Source organism: Genypterus blacodes, unplaced genomic scaffold (genome assembly GCF_046128005.1).
Source record: "Genypterus blacodes isolate CSIRO-AG114 ecotype Tasmania unplaced genomic scaffold, CSIRO-AGI_Gbla_v1 ptg000106l_1, whole genome shotgun sequence".
Lineage (NCBI taxonomy): Eukaryota > Metazoa > Chordata > Actinopteri > Ophidiiformes > Ophidiidae > Genypterus > Genypterus blacodes.
In genome coordinates, this window is record NW_027466910.1 from 1,422,253 (window position 1) to 1,433,075 (window position 10,823).

Below are 10,823 nucleotides of genomic sequence, written 5' to 3' on the forward strand. Positions count from 1 at the left end.
TAAACCATTAAAGCTCTCATTCAACCACAGGCATTTACTGCATGGACTGTATATGTGATTGATCATAAGTGTCAGGTTACTCCTAATATAATTTTGTTATTTTTAAGGATGGAGCAGCGCTGCATGTGATGGAGCTCAACAATAGATGTGATCCTGTTCAGGCCCGTCTGACCACAGCAGCCCTACATGAACATGACAGGCTGAGAGTATCAAGCCCTCCACCCCTCCACCCCTCCACCCCTCCCCCCAGTGCTGGCTGTTACTGAGATCAGTGGTAGTGAAGCTGAACAGTCCGACCAATGGGAAGGAAGAGCAAGCCGGCCAGCAGGCAGAAGAAGATGCCAACAGGGGCAAACATGAAGGAGAGGCCGTAATGGAGGGACAGCTGGAAATTCTGACAGGTGGCAGAGCGCTGATAGTCCACATAGAGATCAACCACCTGCAACACCTGCACCCACAGGACGTACATCACCACCACACACAGCAGGAACAGACCTGGAGAGAGAGAGAGAGAGAAAGGATGGAGCCACAGACAGAGATGCTGGGCTGAACTCACCAAAGATACAGAACCCACAAAGTCCAGAGTAGAGACAAGAACATAAAGCCTTACCAGCTATGAGGAAGAGGGCGCCCCCTGCCTTATACAGCCGGTAACTGGAGAATGGAGCGGCACAGATGATGACAAAGCCGGCGAGGACTACAGCGACCACGCCGATGAGCATGAAGACGCTCCAGAAGCCTCTGTAGACTGAACAGCAGCAGTGTGAGGAGGAGGAAGGAAGGAAAGTGAAGTCAAACCTGAATGGTGACACTGAAGACACTGAAGACACTTACTGATGGCAGAGTTATAGTCTGTGGCATTGTAGCTCTGATGAGGCACAGGGAAAGGGAAGAGGTACGCCTGCACACACACTTTGGAGTGAGGCTGATTGGCTGGAGAGAGAAAAGAAGAAGTAAATATGTTGAAACAAAATGGAGATCAAACTAAATGACATAGATCTGACAGTACAGAGAGAGAAATGGTCGCTACAAACTAATGCTTCATGTTTCATTTGTAGCCCTTTTTTCCTTTTCATTGCATTTAGCCAATAATTCTCTTTTCTTATACTCTTATTTCCTGCTTTTCCACTCTTCTCTTCTCTTCCACTCCTGTGAAATCCAACAGATCCTCACAGAGTCATAGTGATTGCTTGAGGGTGTTTGCAACAATGAGCCACCATTCAGGCTCCACATCAAAAGATAGAACAGAACATCATCACATGGCCGGGTCTTTAAATAGTCACATGACAGCGTCTCCACCTTTAGGAGCTGATACACTTCTGTCTAGACTGAACGGCATCAAACTGATTAACTGCATTATTCTATAGCAGTCAGATGAATAACATCAGAGACTTACGGGGAAAACTCAGGAGAAAACTGATTTGTGTCTCCCTGGCTTGCTGTTACGTCTTGTGGAGGTTTTGTTTGTGTGTGTTTGTTATTAAAACAACAGAATGCATCTTACTGAACCAGAGCTTCCACAGCAAACTCTCATCATCCATGTTGGCACCAAAGTAGCATTTCCAGAAGAAACCCTCGTGGTAGAAGATGGAAGTATTATTGGCATCCTGCATCACCTTATCTCCATGCTGGGGAGGAGAAAGGAAAGAAGAATGACTCAGCATTACATCCACATTAAGCTTGAGGAGAGATCAACCACAGGAAAGAAACTGTTTCTGTCTTTATTAGTTGAAATAGAGACAAACTGAGTCGCTTCATTTTAATTATGCATGTGAAAAAAAGCCAAGATGTGTGTCAGGATCATCTGAGTGTGTGTGTGTGTGTGTGTGTGTGTGTGTGTGTGTGTGTGTGTGTGTGTGTGTGTGTGTGTGTGTGTGTGTGTGTGTGTGTGTGCAGTAGGTGGCCAGGCCATCACAGTACAGCTGCCAAGGTCAAAGGTGGAGCTGAGTAAGCCCCTCTAACCTCCTGCAGGTTGGTGTCAGCAGAGTGTGTGAGGACTGAGGACGTTCCCATTCAGGAAACACTGATGGACTACAGTTTATCACCATTTAGACCTGGAGAGCCAGTAAAGTCGTCATTCAATGCTTCGGGAAACAAATTCAGATGCAGATGATGATGAAGAAGCCAAGATCATCATCACCAGTGTGAACATCAATGATTTCAGCCTTGAATTAGGTGGGCAGAGTTGAGGCAAGCCTAGATTCTAAAAGCTCTCTGACTCTGGTGACAGCACATCTACGTCCTAAACCACCTGAGGGGTTAATCAATAACATGCAGCAGTAATGGAAGTCAGGATTTAACTTTTTGTTAGGAATGGAACAGAAACACCTAAAGTCTCAAACAATCTTAATAAATACAGATAAGATAAGAGTCCTCCACCATTGGGTTCAGGTTATTATGACACACTGATTGGGCGTGTCAGACAGATCAAAGCCCATCCTGGTAGTAATCTACACACACTTAATACTACTGCCGTAGTTTGATTGTGCAGTATCGTGTCCAGATTCCAGCGTCCGTGCGTACTATGAAAAGATAAGTATGTTCTACTGGGTGATATTTAATCCCACAGGGCCGGCTGGTGTTTATATTTCTATCACAGCAGCATATGGTGCAGGGCTGTTTCTCTCTGGCTGCATAGCTGCACACACATTACATTAAACAGTGTCTGATTACATGAAGAAGTCCTGCGGGAGAAGATTCTCCGCCCTGCAGGGCACGGCACAATCTCCAGGGAGGTAACTGGTGACGCCCCGGTCCAAAATAGAAGAAGGCACTTTCATTTGTGGTTAAAGTTGCAATAGAGCCGTCGTTTTACTGTGTTTATTAAAGGATCTACACACTCACAATAACACATTTGGCACTGAAATGACTATAAGAGAGTTTTCTTTCTCCCTCAACGGTTCATGTATTCATGCCTTCATTCTGTCCTTACAGTCTAAACAGCTGCAAACCAACCTAGCAGTGTCTAATCTGGAAACACACAGTGACCACATTGAAAGCATTCAGTGCAGGCAAACCACATTGGATCATCTCAGCCCCCGTGATGAGTTTCCTTTTGCTCACCTCCACTGTGACGCCGCCCAGGACAACAGATCCATTTCCTTTGGGGTCACAGCTCTCCGAGGCCAGGAGCCAGTAATCTGTTCCAAAAGCGAGGACGGTGAACACGGCTCCCAGCGCCCCGAAGAGCCCGGCGAAAAACAAGGCCACCCTAAGCTTCATGGTCCAGGATGAAGGAGCCACTGGCTGCAGAGACGGAGTTTGGTCCTGCAGCTACAGTGTGTGCATGTGACAGAGAGGCAGACACACTCGCTCCTCCGGCACCGTCAAGTATCCACACAGAGAGGCGGCTTGTTATTCTGTCCTGTCGGTGTATGTTGGGTTACTAGATCTCGACTCCCTCAGTCTGTATGTGTGTGTGTGTGTATGTGTGTTCCAGGAGAACAAGTTATGCACATGACTCCTGTGGACCTTACGGGGTTCTGCAGCCAACCCTCCACCCCTCTGAGCTATTTTGGGCCCCCCTTTGCTCCACTGTGGGCCCGGGTGTGTTGCGCAGTTGGAGAGTTTGAGGGGGGGGCCGGTGGCGTGGGGGGTCTACACAAAAATAACCGGCGGCAACTGGACACTCCACGTCTCCACGGGAATGTCGGGGCAGGGTGAGACTCAAAGGACAGAACAGTATCCCTGAAAAACCCTTCTGGAGGATTCCGCCCAACCAGGACAACAAGCACACAAACACACACACCCACACAGACACACACCAATAGCTGTCACTTCCTTAGGTAGCGCCTGCAGAAGATGAAGTGTGAAAACTAAATACACTCTTACATGTCAGCTTCAAGTGATGTTCAATGGTCTCAACTTGATGTAGTCCACATCTACAGCATCATTGATACAAATATAAATTACTTATTCAATGATAGATGACCATCATGGACACTTTGAGACATTTGGTAGTTCATTCTTTAGCCGTGTAAGATCAGGGGAACCAGCCTCAGGCTCATTGGCATCTAAGGAGGACATTTAGCACCGAGCAGATATGTGGACACATTCATTTACACACTGATGTGACCCAGGCCCCTCTGAGCCAGCAGCTCTCCACCCATACATACTGTGCAGCATGGGTGTGTATGGGTGTGTATGGGTGGTCAGCAGCCAAAAACTGACACCTCTGAACCCAGGCTATGGGAAAACACATAAGGTTTAAAAAATGATATAGTAAAAAAGTGATTCAGACAATTGTTCATACTTTCCTTTATGGACGTTTAGGTTCATGTCAATATGAGTGTGTGATTGTGTGGCAACTGTTAATATCATTTTGTGGCACTTTTATTCAGTTTACATTCTGTTTTACTAGATGTCAACATACTTACAAACGTTGTATCTATACTGTACTGTAGCAGTTCTCCCTCATCCAAATACATGTAAATCATAAATGTAATTAATCATAGTTCTAAATGTAATTAATTCGTAATTTCTTGTCATTTTCTAGAGGCATTTCAAACATAAGCGCTGCTTTGTACTGCATCGTTGTTTTCAATTCTCCCTTTTGTCCAGTAGGTGGTGGTAAAGTAGCTGTCTCGAGTCTCTGTCATTCAACCTTTGCGACAGAACGCCAAATAAAATACCTTTGGATAATGTCAGTCGACGTAAAATATGCGGCGGTCATAATTAAGAAAAAATGTATATATTTAAAGGAAATAGCCGAAACGGCAGCATTTTGAAAAGGAGCATTCACATTACGTGTAAATGTAACATAACAAATACATAAATACAGTATATGTAAATACACACGCACTACAGATGAGACGTGCGGGGAAAAATATCATGCTTCTGTGATAAAAGTTTAATAGTTTTGTGCAAATTAGGCAGTTAAGTGTTTATAAACTCATCATCCAAGCGTCACGGATCCGTCGCAACAATATGTGTAGATGCAAGACTATGACGTCGCGGGCGATACCAAGTGACGGCTCGAGCGCAGGGGAGTCAGACTGGGAGAAACGCAGATTCCACTCCTGAGAAGCTGGAGTGCGCTCAGTCAGGAAAACTTTATCACGGGGATCCAGCCGTCTTCTCCCCGTACAGTCACTGCTGCTGTGTCGGACAGATTTCCGCAGACGACTTATCCCGCTCGCTGCGCCTCCACCCCCCTCAGCGCGGCCCCCGGCAGGACGCGGATGTAATGGTTATGTTTGGATCATTTTTATTTTTTTCTACAGTAGAGCCGATGAGCGCTTCCGCTTTGGCCGCAGCAGAGCTGTCACATTTAGAGGATGAATCAAGCGAAATGTAGCTTTTTATTTCACAACGCCAGAGGAAAGGCGCGGTACATAAAATGCATCTATGTGGTGGGCTTCATGGTGAGTCAGTCATATGTTCATAGCTCACAGAGATCATATCTAAAGCAGCTTTAGGGGTCATTTATTGTAATGTTATGATTCTGCAGGTGTATTAAACATATGGAGCAGATCTGTAAAGGTTTTGTAATTCATTAAGTCATGATTTAGACCTAACCAAACCTGATTTTTCTGTCATGTTTATCAGGAAGTACAGATATTTTATTGCCTGATTTGCTTTAAAATCCGTCACATCACTTATTGTGTGAAGGCCGATGTCCCTGTTCACTAAGCTGCCAGACTGAACAGAGAAATGACAATAATGGCACCAAAAAGGCTTCTTAGATGACATTATATGTGATCTAAAGAGATCTACATTCAACCTATACTGACAAACTGAAGTTTTATTTGAAAGTTAATTTGCTAGTTTGTTAAACAAAAGCTGAAGTCTTTTGTTTATACGAGTCTTCAGACGCTTTACTTACTGAGTTGAAGCAGCTTTGGGTCTGCGTCTCGGTGGATGAGGTCTGCTACCTGGATTTGGGGATCTTCTTCCAGTCTCCTCTGCAGATGGTCTCCAGCTCTGTCAGGTTGGATGGGCAGCCATTCTCATGTCCCTCCACAGATGCTTGGTTGGGTTCCGGTCCAGACTCTGCCTGGGCCATTCAGGGACACACACACACACACACAGTTGTCCCTAAATCACTCTTGTGTCGTCGTGTTTGGGGTCTATTGGAAGGTGAATCTTCTGCCCAGTCAATCATTAGGGGATATTAGGCGTAGATGAGAGTGAACACATTCTAAGAGCTGTTTTGCTGGAATGCACCAATCCAGTATGAACTCAACAAAACAATCATAAACACATTACAGCACTGTCCGATCATATTGGGTTCCCATCTGTAGTTGACCTCTGTCTTTTAATACAATGTACTAAATGTCCAAAGTGCATACTGTCCACTCAAAATAAACACAGTCAGTCATGGTGAGTAGAGACTAAAGCTAAGGGGCCGTGTGCGTCGTGTCTCCAGGCTTCAGGGCCGACAGCTTGAGCTGACAGGTCTGACTGCAGACAAGCTGTCAGCTAAATGTGCTGCAAGATGCACAAAGTAAACAGGGTCACATGGTCACACCTGATGGACAAGCACTTTCAAAAAGCTTATAATTCAGATATTAATGTCTTGTTACCACGGCGATGGTGCCACAGAGGACCAGGACTGAAATGTGATCTAATAAAAAGTGAAGAGTAAAAGTGATGTAGTTAGTGCAGAGTTTTGGCACACACTGACGTTTAAACTATTAGGTTCATGAGTTCTGACAGGACAGAGTATGAATCACTGTGTGGCTTCAATCAAGGAGTTTGGCAAGAGGGCAGGAAAACAGGAAGAGAGGTGACGTTCCCAAGGCGACGCCCTGGCTCTCTGTGCTGACTTTATCTATCTGTGTGTGTGTGTGTGTGTGTGTGTGTGTGTGCAGGACCTGTTTGGGGTGAGCATGATCATCCCCCTGCTCAGCCATCATGTGAAGGCTCTTGGAGCCAGTCCCACCGTGGCGGGGGTTGTAGGTAAGGTGTATGACATCATCATCATCATCACGGAGTCTCTGTGAAGAAGCAACTGAAAGAAGTCGTCTAATCATCAACTTTGCTGTAATGCCTGATGTGTGTCTGTTAAACTCTTTCAGTCTCTACATACGGGATCTTACAGCTCTTCTCCAGCACAATAGTTGTAAGTATTGATTTGTTCTAATCTGATGTCACCTGGATCTTTAACCTCTGACCCCGTGCAGCCTGTTTACACACCCCGTCTGCGGCTGGAGTTGTTGCATTCCACGTCGTCTCTGGTATTCCATGAAAACAATACACCGGAGTGTTTTAGCTTGATTATAGGCACACAATTCAACCAGTCACACACACACACACACACGCACACACACACACACAAGCTGTGTCCAGATAGCCACACTGGAAAGGTTTACACTCTGACATGCCTTGACTTTAAGTTGCAGGCGTCTGTTACCACGGTGATGTAATATTTAGGGCGGTATAACGAAGTTTCAAAGCTGGCGTGATTCCAAACCACGTCTGAACTGTTACCGGTCAATTAGAAAGGCTGGCGTCTGACGTGGGACTCCTCTGCTCTCCTCTTCTCCCCCCTGCTGCCCACAGCGGCTGGAACTGGTTTAAATCTCAGAGGTCACGCAGCAAATTAAGGGGAGAAGGAGTTCACTGTAGCTCCCTGTGTGATGGTCGCCTCAGCATACAGCCAGAACACAGCAAACTCAATTGGTCCTGATTTCATTATTTCATCAGCTTGTTTCTGCGTGTGAGCGTGCGTTTAAGCATGTTCGCGTGTGTGTGTGTGTGTGTGTCTGTGTGTGTGTGTGTCTGTGTGTGTGTGTGTGTGTGTGTGTGAGAAAGAGAGACGATGTAATAAAGCTTGTGGACCTCGAGGTTCAGAGCAAATGTTACTGCCTTTTTTATTGTTATTGTTTTAAATGATTGGATCTTTCACACAATCGAGGAATATTTTCATTCTGTCATCTGGTCATCTGTATGTTTGTGTGTGTGTGTGTGTGTGTGTGTGGCAGGGGAGCTGGAGCGACGTGGTGGGGCGGCGTTACTCCCTGCTGACCTGCCTGCTGCTGAGTGCGCTGGGCTACGGCCTGCTGGGGAAGTCAACTAGCATCGCTCTGTTCGTCCTCGCACGGATCCCTGTGGGTAGGTTGGATCAGGGTCAGGGTCAGGGTCAGGGTCAGGGTCAGGGTCAGGGTCAGGGCCTGAAACAGAACCAGCACCACCCAACATACAGGGATCCACCAAGACAGACAAAGCAATTTTGATCTTTCACATTTCTTAAAGGGTTAATTGGAGGTTGTATGGATCTCTAATCAATGTAACAAGGATGAAGTCATTGTTGGTTAGGTGTCAATCTGATGAGGAGGAGGAGGGGGAGGCAAACAAGGTCTTTGAAGGAGGCGTGTTAGTGTTTTCCTCGTCTTCTCACAGAGGTCAGACGGATGTTTGGGCCTCTTTGGGGCAATATTTAGCTTTAAGCTTGAACCAACATAACCTGATCCAGGGAAGCAGGTTGAGCCGGTGGAGCTGGAAAGTCAGCAGTGTGGTCTCACTCCAGGACCAGGAAGGAGAACTTAACCTAACCTAAGAACCTAACCCTAACCACACCGGCAACAAGAGCAAGAAAAAAGAAATCATCATTCAGTCATCAACATTTAACTTTGTTTGTAGTCTTATTAGTTTAGTACTTCGTCTTTGTAGTTTAGTTTGGGAACAAGTACTTCCTGTGATCACTGTGTAATATTCAGTAACATGCAGAAAATCATAATTTAGGTCCATATATAGTTTATTTGTTAATGATTACTCACTGATGCTTCCTGGTCTGTTTCTTGTTTCAGGGCTGTTCAAGCACTCGCTGTCCATCTGCAGAGCTCTGCTGTCTGACCTGGTGTCTGAGTCAGAGCGCCCTCTGGTGATGGGACACTTCAATGCAGCCTCCAGCGTGGGCTTCATCCTGGGCCCGGTGGTGGGCGGGTACCTGACGGAGCACGAGGGCGGCTTCTACACCTCCTCCTTCACCTGCGCAGCCATCTTCCTCCTCAACGCCGGTGGGTAGAAGTGGATGGAGTGAAATGAGGAGGATACATGTGGAAGATTCTCTCCGACAGTGTGTGTGTGTGTGTTTCCTTCCAGGGCTGGTGTGGATGCTACCGTGGAGTGAGACGCTGGTTCACAGTAAGGACGCAAACTCCTGCAACATCACCAGTACAGGCCGCCATGACAACAACTGCATTAAGTCTGCATCCAATGGCTCCTGTGTAAACAACCGCCATCTTGTGCTGGACGCAGAAACGGGGCCTCCGTCTCCAGGGCAGCACAGGGCTGGTTTCCGATGGAGGGAAGTGTCTCTGCTGCAGCCCGTCTGGAGACAGCTGTCCTCGGTGGGCTCCAAGATCAACATGGTGGCCTCCTCGGACATGTGGGACCTCTTCCTGGTGCGTCTCCTCATGGCCATAGCCATCATGCTCTACCACAGTAACTTCTCTCTGGCCCTGGAGGAGCGTTTCTCCCTGAAGCCCAAGGTGACGGGCTACCTGATCAGCTACAGCAGCACCCTGGGGGCCCTGTCCGGGTTCCTGGTGGGGCCGGTCACCCAGCTGTACGGGAACAACATGCCCGCCCTGCTGCTCCACTCCACCTTGCTCACCTGCTCCCTCATCTTCCTCTACGCCGCCGCGCCCAACGTCTGGCAGGTGCTGCTCACCTCCACCTTCTTTGCCATTTCCACCAGCATCGGACGGACGTGTATCACGGACCTGGAGCTGCAGAGAGGCGGCTCCCAGGCCAGCGGGACTCTGATAGGAGCCGGGCAGTCGGTGACGGCGGTGGGTCGCGTCCTGGCCCCGCTCCTCTCTGGTGTGGCCCAGGAGTTCAGCCCCTGCGGTCCCCCCAGTCTGGGAGTGGTCCTGGGTCTGGCTGCTGTGGGTGTGCTGCTCCTCCGGATCCCTAAATGGGACGGCAGAGGGAAAAGGAAGATGGCCACACTCTGATTGACGGGTCAGAGAGGCGCTCTTGTTAGTGAGGGGACGACTGTAGAGATGAACCAAAGACTCGCAGTGTGAATGATGTTTTCTGTCTCCACTGACCTGTATCTGTAAATGTGCCGTTACAGGGTCGACACACACACTACACACACACTATAGTCCCTTGTTTTAAGGGAAATGATGTGCGGTGTCATGTGTTCTTTGGCATATTTCAGCATTTCGGCACAACGAGCAACAATGCAGACTTTGTTTTTAATGGGATTCTATTAACTACAATGTTCCAAATTCACAGATTGTTATGTCGACCTGCTGATTCACTACAAGTCCCAGATTGAACTCCTGCAGTCCCAGGAGAGGAAGGGGGTCCAAACACACAGGGGTCCACACACACTGCTACACAATCACACACTGTAGTAAAGAATTCAATAATAACTAAAGCTGCGTTGGAGTGGTGAGCACTGAATTAGGAAGGCACCACTTTGAGACGAGCGCTCCAGTGCCATGCGTCCCAGATTCATGGATTTGAATCGATCAGTTTGCTTTCTAAATTAAGAGACGACTGATCTGCAAGTCCTGTTATTTACTCTCAGCAGCACACAGAATACCTCAGAGTGCCACAGCGTCGCCTCGTTTCTAAATTGGCTCCCATGGTGAAATGAATGAATCTATTACTTTTAGTTCTATAGGAATGTGCTTATTAATTTATCTGAGGTGAGGTTGAAGTGTGTAATGAAGGGGAGATTCATGTTTTATCATGAATCAAGCAGTATTCTGGGTTCTTCTGTAGTTCACACACACACACACACACACACACACACACATTAACAGCAGCTGGTTTAGGACAGAAGACGTCTAAATGTAAGGAAAGTTCACATTCACGCACAAACAAAGTCACAGTGAATAAACAATTCTCTCTATTTTGGACTT

At 47.1% G+C, this 10,823-nt stretch overlaps 2 protein-coding genes across 3 annotated transcripts; one reads left to right on the plus strand and one right to left on the minus strand.

Annotated features, from left to right (window-relative positions):
- Positions 1-268: 268 nt before the first annotated feature.
- tmem182a (transmembrane protein 182a) lies at positions 269-3,222 on the minus strand. The gene is made up of 5 exons (XM_076160572.1): positions 3,064-3,222; positions 1,505-1,628; positions 835-933; positions 611-748; positions 269-495 (listed from the first exon to the last, which is right to left on the minus strand). Exons 1-5 carry the CDS (start codon positions 3,220-3,222, stop codon positions 269-271), a joined length of 747 nt encoding a protein of 248 aa, XP_076016687.1.
- Positions 3,223-5,109: 1,887 nt separating this feature from the next.
- Positions 5,110-10,809, plus strand: slc67a2 (solute carrier family 67 member 2). 2 transcript variants are annotated; one of them, XM_076160509.1, is made up of 7 exons: positions 5,110-5,363; positions 6,813-6,900; positions 7,020-7,063; positions 7,926-8,055; positions 8,751-8,960; positions 9,046-9,087; positions 9,202-10,809. In XM_076160509.1, exons 1-7 carry the CDS (start codon positions 5,277-5,279, stop codon positions 9,900-9,902), a joined length of 1,302 nt encoding a protein of 433 aa, XP_076016624.1. In that variant the 5' UTR covers positions 5,110-5,276; the 3' UTR covers positions 9,903-10,809. The 2 variants fall into 2 exon arrangements, with proteins under 2 accessions (XP_076016624.1, XP_076016623.1); XM_076160508.1 differs by having other exon boundaries at positions 5,114-5,363; positions 9,046-10,809.
- Positions 10,810-10,823: the final 14 nt, after the last annotated feature.

Excerpts from the sequence above, each read along its gene's own strand:
- slc67a2 (XM_076160508.1), top strand. The coding sequence starts at position 5,277 with ATGAATCAAGCGAAATGTAGCTTTTTATTTCACAACGCCAGAGGAAAG. Across the intron at positions 7,064-7,925 it reads TCTTCTCCAGCACAATAGTT|GGGAGCTGGAGCGACGTGGT; the intron begins GTAAGTATTGAT and ends TGTGTGTGGCAG. Across the intron at positions 8,056-8,750 it reads CCTCGCACGGATCCCTGTGG|GGCTGTTCAAGCACTCGCTG; the intron begins GTAGGTTGGATC and ends TTCTTGTTTCAG.
- tmem182a (XM_076160572.1), bottom strand. The coding sequence starts at position 3,222 with ATGAAGCTTAGGGTGGCCTTGTTTTTCGCCGGGCTCTTCGGGGCGCTG. Across the intron at positions 1,629-3,063 it reads TGGGCGGCGTCACAGTGGAG|CATGGAGATAAGGTGATGCA; the intron begins GTGAGCAAAAGG and ends TCTCCTCCCCAG. Across the intron at positions 749-834 it reads AGACTATAACTCTGCCATCA|TCTACAGAGGCTTCTGGAGC; the intron begins GTAAGTGTCTTC and ends GCTGCTGTTCAG.